Here is a 20,264-nt window from a genome sequence, read left to right on the forward strand (position 1 = left end):
CAGAACAGAGCCCGACACAGGGCTCGAACCCACAAACCATGGGATCATGACCTGAGCTGAAGTCAGACGCTTAACCGACTGAGCCACCCAGGTACCCCAAATTTAATTATTTTAAATGCACTTTTCCAGGGCTTTAAAAGAGTTAAAGCTGAAATGGCAAGAAAAATCAATTTAGAGGACAGAACAGAATAGGAAGCATTCCCGGAAAACATGCCTAACAGCTACTTCACTCCCATCTGTTTATCACTTCGTGTACAGGCACCTGAATAGCAATGTCTAGTCATTGCTGATGCATTAAAATGTGGGTTCAATTCAATAGGAAAGTATGCAAACAAAATAACAGGCGGGAGTGCCAAAAACCTGAACTAGAGCATTTTTACATCTGGCCCTAGTCCCTGCTCCTGGAAGCATAGCTGTGGGCCAGGAGCATCAGCCTCACCTGGGAGCTGGTGAGAAATGCAGTCTCTCAGGCTCCATGACAGACCTACTGAACGAGACCCTGCATTTTTCACCAGATCCTCCGATGATTTACAGGCGCAGCAGAGCGTGAGAAGCACTGTTTTCGGTGAGTTCTGAAATATTCCCATGTAAAGTTCTAGTTGAAAAATAATCTGTTTAGCTGAAGGGAAAAACTGAGGATTAATTTTACAGCTGTCTTCCACATGTACCTGAAGGGCAAGAGTTAAATACTAAATTAGTTTAATTCCAATGCCCACCCCCATACACACACAAAGTTGTATCTTTCCACTGGTGATTATTTGGACTCGCACTGGTGGACGATCAATAGAAATCACATAGTTTAGGAGTGACTGGGTGGCTCAGTCGGTTGAGCATCCGACTTCGGCTCAGGTCATGACCTGTATCATGGTTTGTGGGTTCGAGCCCCACGTCAGGCGATGTGGTGACAGCTCAGAGCCTGAAGCCTCTTTCAGATTCTGTGTCTCTCTCTCTCTGCCTCTCCCCTGCTTGCACTCTCTCTCTCAAAATTAAACATTAAAAAAAATAAAGAAAGAAATTACATAGTTTAAGTATCTTTTATTTCACAGAATCATTATCATTCTAGATAAATGAAATATGTGATTATTTGGAAGCCCATCAAAATTTCACAAATTCCCGTTAGTCACTTATTCTATCTGTAATTTAATACTACAAGAAAATGTTTCCATTTCTAAACTGAATTCCTATATTTTTCTATCTTAATTTCATTTCTTAATTTTTCATTATTAAACAACCAACACCCCCATTCTTTAGAGCTCACAGTTTCGCAAACTCAGAATTCTAGAGGACCTGAGTCAAATTGGACAAGAGCTTGTAATGTGTGGTCCTAAAACAACATCTCCAAAGTCACAAAGTATAATCTGTGTTCCTGGAGGATGTGAAGACACATATGTGGTACTAGAAAAAAAGAATTTTTTTAAATGTTTGTTTATTTTTGAGAGAGAGAGAGAGAGAGAGAGAGACAGCAAGTGCAAGTGGAGGAGGGGCAGAGAAAGAGGGACACAGAGGATCTGAAGTAGGCTCCGTGCTGACAGCAGAGAGCCCGATGTGGGGCTCGAACCCACGAACCGTGAGATCATGACTTGAGCCGAAGGCAGACATGTAAGCGACCTAGCCACCCAGGTACCGCAAAACAAAGGATTTTTTAAAAATGTTGCAGGTGTCATATGACCTAGTATAGAAGATTTGGTATAATGCAGTCCCTTCCTCTTTATAAAAATGGCCTTCAGAAGACCTTATCTTTAAAAGAGTAGGTGTTAATTTAATGCTTTCTTCTCCAGGACATCAATCTGAAAACTATAAAATGCTGTGTTTGACCAACAAAGAAAAGTTGAGGTAAGCTACAAGAGTTGACTCATTTCCCACATTTGGATCATGGCAGCAGGATCATGGCAACCCAAAGGACCACAGAGCAGTGAAGAGGCATAATCTGTGATGAAGGAAAAGAACAATTAAGTCAGAATTCAGGGCGAAACACTGAAAGAGGGTATTCTAGAAAATCACCCAGAACCAAAGACCAGAGATTTCGAAATCCTTACCAAAAAAAAAAAAAAAAAGAAAGAAAGAAAGAAAGAAAGAAAGAAATCCCCCTCCTTTGAGGCCAAGCAAAATGTTACCTTTAAAATACGTATAACAGACAAGTCACACATTAAAATGTAATTACTATTACTAGCTGGTAAGAGAGGCAATCCACCACGGGCCCTGCACCCTCCTGCACGTTCCTACTGGCTGTACAAAGAATGCAAGGTCCTACCTTCTCTTCATCTGGGCCATTTCTCAGGGGAATGTTTCTAACAAGTAACCTCGAGGGATGAAATAATGTCTTCCCCAGACAAGGTGCAGGCAGGCCTGTGAACTCCTAGCTGTGACAACAGAGCACCTCCGAAGCCTGGGGTTGCTCTCCTAGAACACAACCCCACTGTACACGCAGGTATCCACGGTGGGGCCTTTACATCATCCTGGGTGATGTTAGCTTGTAAAGAGGGTAAAATCTAAGACCCTACCCAGTTCTTCACTCTGACACTGGGAAAAAAAAAACCCATTTCTGGTTAGTGAGATTTGTCTTACCGGATCCAGGTTCTTAAATAGCAGAATGTCTTTGCAAGCCTCTTGCAATCGATTCCTTTGATCATCAGTTTTGGGATGTATAATCTAAAAGGATACCAAATTAACAAACAATTAGTCTACTCATCTTACTCGTAAGGGGTGAAATTTCCTAGCAGGATGTTTGAGGGAAGAATGGTCGGTGTTGAGGTTCACTTTAGGTGGCCAGACCTCAGCTAGCAGATCACTAAGAAAGGGAAAGTAACAGAGCAGATATCTGGGAAGTGGTGCACATTCATCAATTCAGCACTGGAATGGTTTTCAAGAGTGTTTCCCCCAGATTAGCATATTCATTTGGTAAAAGTTTGTGATTGGCTCATCACTAAAGACTCCAAAGCTCCCAGCCAGTAGGAACACACAAAACGGCAGCAGGTCAAAACAGCTACGTTGAAGATCTGCAGGCTGCCTTCATTCTGTTTTAATATTCTCTCAATAGCCTTCAATACTGTTTCACAACTCTACCACTGAGTGCAATAGTCTTTCAGGATGTTGATCTTCCCTTTGAAACTTGATTGCCTCTAGAAGCTAATTAATTCTTACAAGTATATTGCATTAGATGTTAGATACATTTTTATGCACAATGTACCTAACTACCCGGACCAAAGAGTGATTTTCCCAAGGGACCAAGTCAATGCATGCTGCCATGCCTAGGGAGTGTGGATTTGAGGAAAAATGAATCCAACAGTCCTGGTTGTGCTCACTGGTGTGCTCAGTTTAGAATGAGCTCAAAGAAAACCAGTGAGGTATATTCTTCCTAAATTGTCATTCCAGAAGGGGGAAGACCAACAGAATGCCTTCTGGAAGTGTGGCCTGTCAACTCTCCAGAGTCCCTTTTGACTAGCAGAAGCCTCAACCAACTTGAACCAAAAGGCCCACTCTTTTGTGAACACTGGTAGTTTGTAACTATAAAATGAGTAGAGAGGCAAGAGACAGTCCTAAACACAGCAGGCATGGCATCATCCTGGACCCTGACACACCACCTTTTCCTATTCTAATGCTCCAAGAGTGGCTATGGCAGCTGATGAGCAGGTGTCCCAGCCCTTCTGCCACTGGCCCTGCCATCAGCACAGCCACAACCAGGCAGGGGTGAGTTCTGTGCCGATGAATATACCAAAACTCACAATGGGAAATCAGAATCAGTGCTTCAGGCCAATCTCAGGTGGCTAAAAATTGATGAAAATCATAGGCCCAAGAGGAATAAAGAATATTTACAGTTATTCAGGCCTTCCTCATTTTATTTTCACCTTATTGTGCTTCACAGGTGTGTTTACAAATTGAAGGTGTGTGGTGACCCTGTGTTGGGCAAGTCTGTTGGCACCATTTTTCCAACAGCATTTGCTCACTTTGTCTCTTTGGGTTACATTTTGGTAATTCTTGGAATACTTCAAACCTTTTCATTATTACTGTATTTGTTGTGGTGGTCTGAGATAAGTTATTAGGACCTGCTGAAAGCTCAGATGATGGTTAGCATTTTTTTGCAAGAAAGTATATAATTAAATAAGACAAGGATGTTGTTGTTTTAGACATAATGCTACTGTACATTTAACAGACTGCAACAGAGTGTAAACATAACTTCTTTCTGTGCTGGGAAACCAAAAAGTTCATTTGAGTGGCTTTGCTGTAATACATGCTTTATTTCGGTAGTCTGAAACTGAACTCACAGTATCTCCAAGGTATGCCTGTCTGTGTAGCATTTATATACTCCTCAAAAGAGTATTAGCCAGTGGGAGAGGAAGTCATTGCATTTTTTCCCATATGGGTAAGATATAAGCAAACTTCACCTCAAACTAGATTCTAAGATGACATATGGACACAGAAAAAGCAGACCCTGATGCCAACTAACTCACTGCTTACAACACAAGAAATTTTTTAAATCTGGGCATTAAAAAAATTCATGCCAACCAAAATTCCTATCTTCCTACTTCAAATAAGGAAGGCTAACACAATAAAACAGTCACCTCTCACTTCACAAAATCCAACTAGATCTTCAACACTGAAACAATCATAAAATGTCTGCCTGCTGAGAAGCTCTGTCCTCAGAGAGAAAAAGTCAGGGATACCATGGCACCCTTGCTGAAATAACTTTCTAGGCCCAAGATGGAGGGATTCCTGCCCAGGGAGCAACGTCAGCAAACCACAATTTAAATAGCTTTCGTGTTCCCGTAAATACTCTGCTGCACCAGAAACATAGCATGGCCAGTAGCCAACCCCCAAAGCCATGCCACCCCGGGCTCTATACTTGTTTCCTTGTTCCTTATTCCTTGTCCTACAAAAGCTTCCTGCCTTTCACCCCATCTTGGAAGTTCCCTGGACCCTTGGGAACGGAGACCACCTCCTTCATGAAGTGCTGAGGTGTGACTGTATTACCAAAATTGTCTTCTTTAATCTTTCTTAGCACCACCTTGCACTTGATTTACTCTTGTAATGAATTTAAGTCTTTTGCCCCAACCATTCACTCTGTACGGAACCCCTCACACAACAGCAGTTTCCTTTTCTCTCTCTCCTACTACCTCCATTCTTATGAATTAACACTTCTAATTTTTTTAATGTTTATTTATATTGAGAGAGAGAGAGAGAGACAGAGAGAGCGAGAGAGAGCAGGGGAGGGGCAGAGACAGAGGGAGACACAGAATTCGAAGCAGACTCCAGGCTCTGAGCTGTCAGCACAGAGCCCTATATGGGGCTTGAACCCATGAACTACAAGATCGTGACCTAAGCCAAAGTCAGACGCCTACCAGATTGAGCCACCCAGATGCCCCAAGAACTAACACTTTTAAATCTTGGTTCTTAATCCTGCCACCACAGCTACTGTCTACTGCTTTCCTTTCTCCCTCTGTCCCCTCTCCCCACCATCACTCCTCTGTATCCAGAGTCTTTTTTTATCTTTTACAACAGACCCTGCATTAAAATCCTGCTCTATGCTCTGGAAAGCAGTCAGAAATATGGTGAATCTTTGAGACTCTGGGTGCCTCCACCCTGTAACCAACTGCTCAAAAGATGCTCTCCTGCTTCTAAAGGCTCTGTTTTTCTTTTGGGTTTGGTGTGATCCTACATGTAAGATCTGCATATGGAAAACTAAGGCTTCAGCAATACACCCAACTGTGACTTCTTCTTACTAGCAGCCACTTTATTTTTTAATTAAAATTTATTTCTGATTTCCAGATAAAAATCTTATTTTTTAAACAAATAATTTATAAAACAAAAAACCAAATAATTATATAGCATTTATTATGTGCCAGGCACTGGTTTCAGGGCTTTAAAAATAATAACTCATTTTATCCTAGTAACTGACCCCATGAAGCAGGTAGCAATTCATGCTAGGTAAAATAAGCCAACAGAATAAGAAAACTACTGTATGATCTCCTATATTAAAATGAACTTGTCCCAAGTAATTTCTTCAATGTCAGAAAGTTCAGAGCTGCAGAGCTATGATTCATCCTAGGGAGGCTGGCTACAAAATTTATTCTCTAAACCAGGGTCAGCAAACTATGGCCTGAAGGCCAAATTCGTTTTGCATGGCCCCTAAGCTAAGAATGATTGGGATAAATAAAAATCAAAAGAATTCATACTTCCTGATACATCAAAATTAGATACAATTCAAATTCAAGTGTTCATAAATACAGTTTTTTGGTTTTTTCTTTAAATAAGCTCTACACCTAACATGGGGCTCAAACTCATGACCCCAAGATCAAGAGTCACGTGCTCTACTGACTGAGCCAGGCAGGCACCCCCATAGATAAAGTTTTAACGGAACACAGACACATTCATCCATTTATGTAGTGTCTATGGCTGTTTTCAAGCTACAAGAGCAGAGCAAGTAGCTTTGACAGAAACTGTATGGCCTCCAAAGCCTAAAATATTTATTATCTGAAAACAGTATATTTTTCAGGAAAAAAAAAGGTTTACAGAAAAAGTTTGTCAACTTATCTAAATCTTGGGTGTCTTTCAACTAAATAATCAGAAAAACAATTCATAAAAAAATTATGTAGATGTTTTCTTTAAAGAAAACACTACAAATCTATTTTGGTAAAGCAAGAGATATCTGTACAAGATATTTTTCTATTTGTCCAGTCCATTCTCCACACAGAGCTGAAGGTAATGTTTAAAAAATTTAAATCTGAACACCTAGATGGATTCCATCACATTTACTGGGTATTAAATCTCCCTCCCTCCTCCCCCAGCCTCACCTGAACCACTGTGGCCACACCTGCCTTGGCTGGGAACTATCACCTGCTCCCTGCTGAGACTCTGAGATAAACCCAAAAGGGGCTTCAGGGCTTTTGAGCAAGACTCTCCCCAGTCTCACATCAAAGAGGCTTCTGCAACCACTCCATTTAATTAGGGACCTTGTCAAGTGGGGTTGGTTTTGTTTTCATTACTAGACCCTGCTTCACTATCCTTTTAGTGCTCACACTTTGCAACTGTTCATTAATTTACTGGCTTGTTGTCTAATTCTGCTAGGAGACTCTAAGCCCCAAGATGGCAGGGATTTGTCCACGGTGCTCAGCAAGGAACATCCTAGCACCCCACCAGATATACAGAAGGCACCCCCCACCCTCCAAATTCTGTGGAGTAACACAACAAAGAAATGTTCCACTGTTCTTTAAAAATTTTTATTTAAGTAATCTCTGTACCCAATGTGGAGTTTGAACTTGTGACCCCAAAATCAAGAGTTGCATGCTCTGCCAGAAATGATCTACTCTTAAACTTACCAGCTCTTCTCTACCAGAAGGGCTACATGTTAGATGTACATAAAACTTGTATATTTTCTTTTTTTTTAAGTATTTAAAAAAATTTTTTTAATGTTTATTTATTTTGAGAGAGAGAGACAGAGAGAGAGACAGACAGAGTGCAAGCAGGGGAGGGGAAGAGAAGAGAGAGAGAGGGAGACACAGAATCTGAGGCAGGCTCCAGGCTCTGAGGTGTGAGCACAGAGCCCGACGCGGGGCTCAAACCCATGAACTCTGAGATCATGACCTGAGCCGAAGTCGGAAGCTTAACCAACTAAGCCACCCAGGCACCCCGATATTTTCATTTTTTTAAAGTAATCTCTATACCCAATGTGGGGCTCAAACTCACAACCAAGATCAAGAGCCACACGCTCTACCTACTCAGCCAGCCAGGCACCCCTGTGTTTTCATTCATTAAAGGTAAAATCTAATTTGTGATTTTGCAACATCAATCTTAAGTGTTTAAATTTTCTTTGAATTCATATCAGAATAAATACTCATTTATACTAATCTGAGATTTAAGGATCTGCTGCATAGTCTGTGAAATAATACAAAACGTTCAAATGAAATGGTACCTTATCAAAATATACTATATATTTTCTTTACATTTTCCAATACCTGCTTAGAGCCAATTAATTTTGAAATCTGTCATAATCATTTCCAAGTACTATGGTGCAGTTTGCCTTGTAGTATCTAAGACTGGAAAAACAGTGCAGTTTTTAGTAACACGTTTAAAGAACAGTCATTCTCTCCTAATGGAGAGAATCTGAAGCGCCTTATAATTATAACAAGTTAATTACCAATACACTGTTAAAAGTAATATCAAGGGTGTTACAGGGGATAACTCTAGCGATAAACCCCCACCCATCGAGATTCCTCCTTCTCTAGGAACTGCCTTCACTTAAAAGTGGTGGCCAGTAGCTAAGTCTGCACCTCTTGTCCCTGGCCCCCTAGCTGGGTCCGTGAGAAACTCTCCCAGGGAAACTGGGTCTTTAAACTGAGAGACACAGCATAAAAGCAATTGGTAGCCAAGTCCCTTTCCAGAACAGTAGTCTTAAGTCCTGAATCACTGCTATGGAGAGACCCCAGAGGTGGCCTGGCTCCTGTCTACCAGCTACGGCTTCCGTTTTTTGGGTTTTTTAATTCTTTCTGGAATTCTATGAGATTTCCAAGAATATATCCAATAAATTTCCCCAATATATATATATTTTTAATTTTTATCTCAATGTGATTGGGTTTTTTAATGTAGCCAAATGAATCTTAACTGGTACCACCCCTCCCAAATAAGACTGTTAGGAATTAAGTGGAGTGTGACCCAGCCAACCACTTTACCTATCACAGATCAAATGGTAGCTATGAACAAGCGTAAAGATGTGTGTCCTCTTCAAAGTCACCCATTATTGTTTCTGCTAGATACATAAATCAAGTACACGACGGGGAGGGCCTGGTTTTTCCACCTACATGAAGTGCTAACAATATGCCACACATTAGTAATGATACCTTAATCCTAAGAAAACACAATTTCAGGCCAGAATTTATAGACATTATCAAATTAATTTGAGTTCTGGTAGCAAACCGTGAGCTCCCACCATGCAGGTGCTGGGAATCCCCACAGGTACAAGAATGAGATGGGATTTTCTTCAAGACCTTCTGTGTTAACAGAGGCTCCTTGATCTTTCTACCCCTGGATTTTACATATATTTCAGGGAGCTTAATGATGTAATGACTTAGGGATATACTATTTGCTTTTCCATATTAAAACTCAATCTTATTTAAGTATTGTCAGAGCTATAGAAATAAATTTTTATTTTTTGAAGCCAAACAACAAATGGAGCTTTTGCCAAGTTAAGTATGAAACAAAGACAGGAAGGAAGGAAGGAAGGAAGGAAGGAAGGAAGGAAGGAAGGAAGGAAGGAAGGAAAGAAAGAAAATCATTACTTTCCATTTTCTAGGCAGAGCAATCTCTTATATTTAGCTTACTTTTTACTAAATAAATAAAAGGTGAAGGGAGTGAAGGGACATAGCTTAAAAACTGCTTCAAACAAAACTGGACAAATTCTTACAAATAACATTACAGCCTTCAAGAAATCAGTTTCTGAGCAATCTATTAAGACTCATAATAGATTTTTAAAAGTAAGAACTTTTAAACTGACACATTAGATGTAATTTTACTGTGATTTTGTTTGTTTCAGAATAAGCTTCTGTTGTTATAAACTAGTAGGAACAAAAAGGCTTTCCCCTGTATTTTTCTTTACTAGAAATACTATCAGAAAAAATAGCATTAACACTATGAGAAAGATAGCTAAAAAACATTTTCCATCACCAGGCCGTATTTTTGCAAAAAGAAATGAAACCACAACTGGTGTTTATGTTCATCTTTCCTTTTACCCAAACAAAAAGACTCTTTTTGGAAAAAAGTAATTCTATAGAACTTGAAGTAGAAGTAAAGCATCCAAGAGAAAACTAGGAAAAAGAAACAGTCAAAATACTTGCATTATGCCTTCTGTTGATCTATATGCCTGTTAACATCTTTTATTATTATATTCCTGATCTAATACAGGAGTATAATTTAAAATTAACTTATTAATTACATACCCTGGACTCTGCATCATCTTCTTCTTCATCAGGATTATAAGCTTCAGCACATACTATAAAAATAAAAATGGACATTTGATGTTTTTATCAAGAAACATACTACAATAAATATACCTTAAAAAAATAAATGAACAAAAAGAGAACCATGGTATAAAACAACATTAATTCATTTCAGCCAGGGCAAGCAGTCTACACCCCAAAACCAATTTCTTATTTCAATTTATAAAAAACTGATTAAAATATAAAACAGTACTTTATTTTTTTAAATTTTTTAAAAAATTTTTAATGTTTATTTATTTATTTTTTTTTTTTGAGAGAGAGAGACAGAGCATGAGCCGGGGAGGGGCAGAGAGAGAGGGAGACACAGACTCTGAAGCAGGCTCCAGGCTCAGCACTGTCAGCAGAGCCTGGCGTGGAGCTCAAACCCATGAACTGATAAAACAGTACTTTAAGACAATGACAATTGCTTTCTACTTTCTGTTACTCAAAGAAACATAGCTTCACCTGTTCCACCTTCATTTCCAAGCACTAGAAATGCACAAGATTTAAAAATTCCTCAAAGAGACACCAAAAAAAGTCTAAGTCTGCTATGAGATGATCAACTTAATTGTACAGTTACAAGTATCTACCCTAAATTACTCATAACCCAGTCTTCCAAGGGCAAATATGATTAACGTGTTCATATTCCTCTCTAGTTTTTATTCTGAGTTGAGTTCATACTGTATATTCAGTTAATAGCTTGCTTTTTTCATTTAACACTGTAAGAATTGCATATGCCATTAGGAACATTTTGCAAAAATTGTTTTAAAGACTGCTAATTATCATAAACTAACATTAACCACTCCCATAATGCTAGACACTTAGCTGGCTTCTATTAAAAGAAGCTTGCGGGGCGCCTGGGTGGCTCAGTCGGTTGGGCGGCTGACTTCGGCTCAGGTCATGATCTCGCGGTCCGTGAGTTCGAGCCCCGCGTCGGGCTCTGTGCTGACCTCTCAGAACCTGGAGCCTGTTTCACATTCTGTGTCTCTCTCTCTCTCTGACCCTCCCCCGTTCATGCTCTGTCTCTCTCTGCCTCAAAATTAAATAAACGTTAAAAAAAATTAAAAAAAAATAAAAATAAAAGAAGCTTGCAATAAACATCTTCACGCATAAATATTTGTCTACATTTCAGATTATGCTATGGGAATTATTCCCAAATGTAATTTTTGGGGGCTAACAGGTATGACAATTTTTTAAGGCATACTTATTACCAAGCTTCCTTCAGAGGGACTGTACCCATCTGCTGTCCCACAAAGAAGTGTAAGACTTCTCTAAACTATACAACAGAATTGGACGTTACTGCTTAAAATCCTGCCAATTTAGATGAAAAAATTATTTAAAATTTTAAAAATTATTTTGAATTTTAGGGGCACCTGTGTGGCTCAGTCAATTAAGTATCTGACTCTGGATTTTGGCTCAGGTCGTGATCTCAGTTTGTGAGATACAGCACCGTGTTGGGCTCTGCACCGACAGCATGGAGCCTGCTTGGGATTCTCTCTCTCCTTTCCCTCGGCCCCCTCCTCCTCTCTCAAAACAAATAAATAAAAATTTATAAGTAAATAAACAAACAAATATTATTTTGCATTTTAAACTATGTTCAAATGTTTATTAGCTGACTATATTTCTACCTTTGTCTTTATATATGAGGAATTTCTGTATGCATTTGGTTTTCTTTTTGATTTACACCAGTTTGTTAACACCACTGACCTATTTCTCACAGTCATTTTATCCAGTGTGCTTTTTAACTACAATTACAAAGTTTTCACAGGCTAGGCATATTTATTTATTTTTAATGTAGTGAGATCAAGGAAGAAAATTCCTCTATACGATTTAAACTCAACATTAAACATCCCCAAAATACCACTGGTTTTGAGCTTAGAAACTCCTTCTTTATTTACAAATCTAAAGATTTACCTCTCTTGCACTTTTTTATTTTATTTTTTTTAATTTTTTTTAACGTTTATTTATGTTTGAGATAGAGAGCATGAACAGGGGAGGGTCAGAGAGAGAGAGGGAGACACAGAATCTGAAACAGGCTCCAGGCTCTGAGCTGTCAGCACAGAGCCCGACGCAGGGCTTGAACTCACGAACCGCGAGATCATGACCTGAGCCGAAGTCGGACGCTTAACCGACTGAGCCACCCAGGTGCCCCCTTGCACTTTTTTAAAAGTAGATCTTTTTACATTTGCCCTTTAATTCATGTGGACCTTTATTCTGCTGTAGACGGGAGAAATTTAAAGAACAGAGGTTCAGTGAGCAGCTGACAAATGTCTTTCCAGAGGCCTCAGGAGTCTATCATCATTAGTACTACTACTGCCCTTATTATTAAAAAAATTTTTTTCCCAATGTTTATTTATTTTTGAGAGAGAGAGAGAGAGAGAGAGAGAGACAGTAGGGGAAGGACTGACAGAGAGGGAGACACAGAATCCGAAGCAGGCTCCAGGCTCCGAGCTGTCAGCACGGAGCCCGATGCAGGGCTCGAATCCACTAACTGTGAGAGTCATAACCTGAGCCTAAGTCTGATGCTTAACCGACTGAGCCACCCAGGCACCCCAACCGCCCTTATTATTATAAAACCTAGCATGTGCTTTCTTTTCTCCAGGCATTACTCTATATACACCTTGGCCAGTGAGTGAATGATTTGTAACCAGGACCAATTCTGTCCCCAGAGGACATCTGGCAATGTCTGGAGATACTCTGATTGTCACAACTGGGGGGTGCTTAGGGGGAAGCTGCAGGCTACTGAGGGACGCCAAAGATACCAATAAACAAGCCACAACGCATGGGGCAGCTCCCCTTCCCCACAACCCACAATCACCTGGCTCAAGCTGTCAACATGCTGTGGGTGAGAAACCCTGACTTAGTGTACATTTTCTCATTCAATCTCACAACAACCCTAAGGTAGGTTTTCTATCACCAATTGACAGATGAAAGGCTAGGGCACTAAGAGTTTATGTATCTTGGCCCAGATTACATATTTTAGTTCAACAGGACCAATACCTGATCACAGCATTCATGGTCTGGCTGACCCCAGAGCCCTTGTTCTTAACTAATATTCTGCTCTGCACTTGACTCTGGTGAACTCACCAGCCTAATGCATGGACTTCAACCTTCTATCTCAGAAACTGAACAGAAGCGGGGGCCTGTCTCTCAGGGGCAAGCTCCCATTAAAACACCTGATGCGTATCGCCAGAACACCAATTTAGTAACTCACCCCTGAATCAAGTATGGAGTCAGCATGACCAGCTCTCTCCCTGCAGGAAGACCATGGAAGAAGCCAAATCACAATTAAAAGGCTGCTCGATGAGAAAGAGCTGGAGGCAGAGAGTGTGTCTAATAAAATGAATGTTTAGTGGCATCAGTCTGGGACAGCTTGAGGCTTCCACAGACACCATACAGATGGTCCTGCTCTTGTGGCCTACACACTTTAATCCTGTTGGCTGCAACTCTTCCAAAAGCATGAGGACATCTACTTCTAAAGCTTGGCTCTGTAACCTTGTTTTCATAGATGACCAATCCCACAAGCAGGACTGCTACATAATAAGCAGGACTCAGTGCAAAATGAAAACACAGACCTGTTTTCCAAAATTAAGAATTTCAGGAGGGCAACAACAGAACATTAGACCAAACTCGGGGCCCTTGTAAATATGGGGCCCATGTGGTCAGCACTGCTAATGGGATCACATATTCAATGAGCTGGTATAGTAGGTAAATCCTTTAGTGTTGATCTTAAATTTTAATGCATAGAGGGCAATCTTAATTCTCTAATCTCTAAATTCCAATCCCCTAACCTCTGACAAAAATTATGAGTAAGAATCTACTATATTTCTAAATAGCTTATTAATTGTCCCAATATTATTTGTTATTTAACACCCTTCTAATTTGTGATATCTACAGCATTGCTTATTTGTTTCTTGGCTGCCCATTTCCTTGAACTATTTACTGTGCCAATATTACAAGGATTTAGTTCTTGGCATTTATGTGCAACTGTTTCACTACATTACAGTTCATCTCCCTCCTCCTACAGCCAAATCAAAACACAGCACATGCAGTCTTGTACGCTGTCATGGTGTTTTCCATCCCCCAAATCTTTACTTATGCTGTTTCCTGGGACTGGAACTCCTTTCCAAGCCATCCTTTCTTTCCAGCCCCAACTAAAAAGTTAGACAAGAGGCACCCTCCTTAGAGCTAGTTTAGGAAAACCCATTGTGCACTCCCTTTGCCCTGACCCAATACCATGGGCAGAGATCACAGTTTTCACTTAACACTCTGTACTCTCCCAAAGGTGTTACTATCTGCTCCCCCTTGAGGCTGGGACTTACAGCCCATCAGGAGCTAAGTGTGCGCTCCTGTTCCCTCTCTAGTTCCCTAGCATGGACCTGGCATGCCACCTGGCTCAAGGCATACTTTTTTGAATGAATGACTGATTAATGAACAAACAAGCTTGCAAGGTCTTTGAGGGCAGAGATGATACCTTGTTTAAGTATCTCCTAATATTCTACCTGCATTATAGACTCTCCGACACAAGTAGAATAAATGAATGAATAAAAAGTTGTCCTTCATGGGGCGCCTGGGTGGCTCAGTTGGTTAAGCATCTGACTTCAGTTCAGGTCATGACCTCACAGTTTGTGAGTTCAAGCCCCCCGTTGGGCTCTGTGCTGACAGCTCAGAGCCTGGAACCTGCTTTGGATTCTGTGTCTCCCTCTCTGTCTGCCCCTCCCTTGCTCACACTCTGTCTTTCTCTGTCTCTCAACAATAAATGTTTAAAAAAAGTTGTCCTTCTTTGCTAAAATGTCTAACACCATTTGTCTAAGAAATGGAAACAGAAAGAAATGAGAACTTTTATCTGTTCACCAAGGGGCCTGGCACAGAGATTAGAAGCTCAGGAAATATATGTACAAGGAATGAATGGATGAAGGCTCTGTACCTGAAGGACCCTCAAACCAAAGCCTCCAGCTACTATGAGCTGTTTTGTATTCTTTGGAAAATGTATTTACCTTATCCCTCCTGGGAGATCTGAAATTGAGCCTGAAACTATATATTCTCTTCTTTGTGTGGCAATTACACAGTAGGAAGGGCCAGAGACTTATTCTTTAAGTGAACCCTATATTGAGGCTTTCCTGCTATATTCACATTATCTATTTGGACATCTAGAATGGTCTAAGAATTTAAGTTGATTCCCACATTGTACTGTGATATGCATGTATTACATAGCCAGTCACCTGTCATCGTTCGCAGGACAGAATAGGAAGGTGGGAACTATATTGACTCTGTACCTTCTGGGGCTTGGCCCTCAATCTTCTCATGTAAGACAGACAGACAGACACACACACACACACACGTCTGCACACAGTTAACCCATGAACAATGAAGGGGTTAGGGAAGACAACCCCCATGCTGTTGAAAATCCACATATAACCTTTTTTTAAAGTAGACTTCATGCCCAGAACGGAGCCCAACATAGGACTTGAACTCACAACCCTGAGACCAAGATCGAGAGTTGGATGCTCAACCAACTGAGCCACCCAAGTGCCCCTAAAAAATCCACATATAACTTTGACTCTCTGAAAACTTTACAAGTAGCCTACAGTTGATTGGAAGCCTTACTGATAACATACACAGTTGATTAACCCACATTTGTATGTTATATGTGTTAGAAACTGTATTCTTATAACAAAGAAGGCTAGAAAGAAGAAAATGTTATTAAGAAAATCTTAAGGAACAGAAAATACATTTACAGTACTGTGATGCTATACCAGGCTTACTGAAAAAAATCCATGTATAAGTGGATCTGAACAGTTCACACCTGTGTTATTCAAGGATCAACTGCAGTGACAGCCAAGGTTAAGGGATTTTTTTTCCCATCATGACACCAAATACATGTTGTTTCTCCCAACAGCACTCCTCCGACTCTCTGATACCAACTGGATTATCTACCAATCCAATTCAATTGATACTATCTACCTGAGTTAGTGTCAGATGCCACAAGTCAAAGGGCTCAGTCTTGCAGGACCAACCCCACTTCAGATGCTGATCTCGATTCCCAGGCTACTAACCAGTTATAAATTGAGGGTTCTCATGACCACTCTAGTTTCATAATTCACTAGAATGAATCACAGAACTCAGGAAAGTGCCTTCCTTACTCTTACTGGTTTATTATAAAGGGAACAACTCAAGAACAGCCAATGGAAGAGATTCACAGGGCAAGGTATGGGGGAGGGGCAGAATCTCCAAATGCTCTCTGGGTATGCCACCCTCCCAGCACTCTGATGTGTTCACCAATCTGGAAGCTCTCAACCCTGTCATCTACAGTTTCTTCTTCTTTTTTTTTTTTCCTTTAATGTTTATTTTGAGAGAGAGAGAGAGAGAGAGAGAGAGAGAGAATCCCAAGCAGGCTCCCTACTGTAAGCACAGAGCCCAACGTGGGGCTTGATCCCACAAACTGTGAGATCATGACCTGAGCCAAAACCAAGAGTTGGATGCTTAACCAACGAAGCCACCCAGGCGCTCCTTGTCATCTAGGGTTTTACTACACAGGCACAATTAATTAAATCACTGGCCGCCGGTGATTAACTCCATCTCCAGTCTCCTTCCCCTTCCCAGAGGTTGGGGTTAGGGCAGAAAAGTTCCAAGCTTCTAACCAAAGTTTGTTCTTTCTGGCAACCAGCCCCCATTCTCAAGCTATCGAGAAGCCCCTCAGCCAAGAGTCACTGCATAGCAAATAAATTCCTATCACTCAGGAGATTCTAAGGGTTTGAGGAGCTCTGTGCCAGGGACTCAGGACAAAGACCAAGTACCCTTCTTATTCTACTGCACAAGGGATTACAGCACCTCCCAGGGGTTTTCACCCAGTGTCCACTGTACTTTGGTGGAAACGTATACAAATTTGTTCAAACAGCTCTGCATCGGACTAGTTTATATAACCCGTGCTAGCTTGCTGCCTAACAAAGCATATAGGAGCCGGCCTGTACTCCGTGAGCCACTACACTGGGCCTCAGCACCTGGCACAGAGCCCTGTGCACAGTACACCCTCAATAGATATTTGTCAAAGAAGGAAAAAGCAAATGTGGCCTGTACAGAGAAACTGCATGGTTTAAAGGCATTTAACCTAGAAAAAAATCGATTCCTGTAAAATACATTACTTTTCCAGTGTTCTCAGTACAGTAAGATTTTAGCATATGTATTTAAATGATAATCAGCTTAAAATAAAGCTCTGATAAAAAGCACAGGTGCATTAGACAACAGAGTTCTACTGCAATATGGTTGAACTTAGCTTATTGAAGTGGAAATGCCCTCCTACAAAGGGAAAAAAATTACCCTTACAAATACTAGTAAAAAGCAAGATTAGTTGGGGGAGAGCACAAAAAAACTACTCTTTTTGTGTGTGTGGGGGGGTAAAGCACATATATATACACAATACACAAACAGATCTACAGTACATGAGTGGTATTAAAATTTCATTATGGAGGTGGGAGGGATGAGGGAAAGGAGCCTAAAAAGACTTTGGGGGAGAGACAAAAATAATAAAAAAGCACCTGGATAAGATGCACTATTTCCAGCCAAATAAAGGCACAGTGACAGTCAACGGACTCTCCCCCTCCCCCATCCACATTTCTGCCCTGGTAGGGGTGGTGTCCATCTGCTCTGACACATCAGTGAAGATCCTAACTTTGAATTCACAGAGCAAAGGCATTTGGACACATCTAACAATGGAGAAGCTCACATTTTGATCCCAAATCACGTTCAAGCAAAAGAACCCATCGGAATTTTTTTTTTAATTTTTTAAGTTCCTTTTTTACTTATTTTGAGAGAGCAAGAGAATGAGCGAGTGAGCACATGGGAGGGGCAGAGAGAGGGAGAGAGAGAGAATTCCAAGCCAGCTCCACACTGTCAGCACAGAGCTGGATGCAGGGCTCAAACCCATGAACCGTGAGCTCATGAGTCGGACGCTTAACCAACTTGAGCCACCCAGGCGCCCCTCCACTGGAATTCTTATTTATCATTAAAAAATATTTTGGGGGCGCCTGGGTGGCTCCGTCGGTTAAGCGCTGGACTTCAGCTCAGGTCATAATCTCCCAGCTTGTGAGTTCAAGCCCTGCATCGGGCTCTGCACTGACAGCTCAGAGCCTGGAGCCTGCTTCGAATTGTGTCTCCCTCTCTCTCTGCCCCTCCCCTGCTCATGCTCTGCCTCTGTCTCAAAAATAAATAAACATTTAAAAAAATTTAAAAAAATTTTAATTGTGGAATTTGAGAGATGATGCAGAGGAAAAGAATGCTGTAGAAGCACAGGGGAAAACGAGTGAGCAGCTGCTTGGAGGACAGAGGAGGCTTCACAGAGAAAGAAGCCCCCTGGCAGTCAACAGGCAGTGGGAAGAAGTGGGAGAAAAGAGGAAACTGTTTGGTTCGGTGTGGCATTTCTAGCACTTAAAACAGTAGCTGGCACACAGTCAATGGGAACAAAGATGAGTGAGGAAATGAATAGGCATTTTAGTGGTGAGAAAAGTATGATTTTCTTTTGATCTTAGACCTAGTGAAACTGCATCTGCCAGGGTAGGCTGGCTTATACTACAGTAACAAGCATTCCCAGAATGGAGTGACTGAAAACAAAAGTTTCCTTCTTACTCACAGGATATGTCCATGGATATGGCCATATCCATGTCCCGTGGGTACTTTGCTCCCTGTCGTCTTTGTTGAAGGCTGCAGGCCGACAGAGCCTCCACCATTTGGAATGTCACCGGTCCCCAAGGCAGTGGCAAACTGCTCACTGGCTCCTGGTTCAAGACCCAGCACCCCAAAACATGGCATCTTATTTGGACTGCGTTTAGCCAAAGAAGTCTGACAAAACGGCATGAGCAAGAAGATCACTCTGACCTCCCCCACATCGCCCTTTCCCCCTGAAATCTCCCAGGTGAAAAATACCTTTCCTGTACCAGGAGGAAGGGAGACACCCATCCTTATGAAAGACAAGGAAGTTAGGGCCAAGAAGGCTGTATAAACAACCCTTGTTGGGACACCAGGGTGGATCATTCAGTTAATAGACTGACTTTGGCTCAGATCATGATCTCTGGATTTTTCAGTTCAGCCCCGCGATGGGCTCTGTGCTGACAGCTCAGGGCCTGGAGCCTGCTTCAGATTCTGTGTCTCCCTCTCTCTCTGCTCCTCCCCTGCTTGCGTGCTCCCTCTCTCTCTCTCTCTCTCTCTCTCAAAAATAAGTAAATATTTAAAAAAATTTTTTTAAATAAAAAAAACCCTTGCTACCTCTTGACCATTTACTACTCAGAGCCCAAACCCCTTTGTGTCTTGTCAATACTTTACAAACTTACTGTCTCCTCAAAGGTAGAAAAGCTTCCTGCTCTAGTCACTTGCCTGGGTCTTCGTTTTCTTGTGAAGGACCCCACATATGTGTAAACATTCAATGAAATGTATGTAAGTTCTCCTATTAATCCTATGTCAGTTTCTTAGGCCCAGCCAGAGCCCCAAAGAGGGTACAGGAGAATTTTTCCTCCCCTACACTCCTAAAGCTTCTGCCTGAAGTGATACATGTCACTTCTGCCAAGAAGGAATATATAATCACAGTTCACAGGGCAAGTGACATGGACATTCCTAAGTTCAGGAGAGAGGGACCTGCATCTCACCACATGCTCAGAGGAGAGAAAACAGAATATTATGAAAAGCCCTAATGAGCAGAGAAACCAGCTACTGGCCCTAAGCCCAAGGTTTCCTCTCTCATCCTATCGCTTAGAAGGGGAACGGTGAGAGTACTGAAATCAACTTCACAGTTTACTTAAAAACAAGGTTAAAAGTTCTTAGTTTAAAGATCTACAGACTAGGGGTACCTGGGTGGCTTAGTCAGCTAAGTGTCCGACTTCAGCTCAAGTCATGATCTCATGGTTCGTGAGTTTGAGCCCTGAGTCAGGGGCTGTGCTGACGGCTCAGAGCCTGGAGCCTGCTTTGGATTCTGTGTCTCCCCCTCTCTCTGCCCATCCCTGCTTGTGTTCTCTCTCTCTCAAAAATAAATAAATAAACATTAAAAAAAATCTACACACTAAGGCTCATAAACTCTGAACAGAATCATTACGATTCTGCCTTCCAAGTATTAATTGAACAGTCATTTAACATAATATTTCAGTGTTTCTTGCATCAAAATATTAAAAGTTATTATAATCTACCATTACTGCCTAAATTTCAGCTACAAAGACAGCAATATAAATATTGTTGCACCTATCTTGCAGAAATGTTGGCAGGCTTCATTAAATAGTACATAAGTGACTATTTAATTCCCAGATCAGCTATGTTCAT

The 20,264-nt window shown here is 41.2% G+C and overlaps 1 protein-coding gene across 2 annotated transcripts in view; it reads right to left on the reverse strand.

Moving 5' to 3' along the window:
• The window catches only part of PRKAR2B (protein kinase cAMP-dependent type II regulatory subunit beta), a 102,614-nt gene that overhangs the window by 26,396 nt on the left and 55,954 nt on the right, over positions 1-20,264 (reverse strand). For both annotated transcript variants that reach the window (XM_053897954.1, XM_019451187.2), the window contains exons 3-4: positions 9,927-9,979; positions 2,566-2,649 (exon numbers count right to left, since the gene is read on the reverse strand). In XM_053897954.1, the coding sequence (XP_053753929.1) occupies positions 2,566-2,649; positions 9,927-9,979 (137 nt within the window). The remainder of the gene's footprint in view (positions 1-2,565; positions 2,650-9,926; positions 9,980-20,264) is intronic.

This window comes from Panthera pardus, unplaced genomic scaffold (genome assembly GCF_024362965.1).
Source record: "Panthera pardus isolate Hobbes unplaced genomic scaffold, ASM2436296v1 HiC_scaffold_8, whole genome shotgun sequence".
NCBI classification, from domain to species: domain Eukaryota; kingdom Metazoa; phylum Chordata; class Mammalia; order Carnivora; family Felidae; genus Panthera; species Panthera pardus.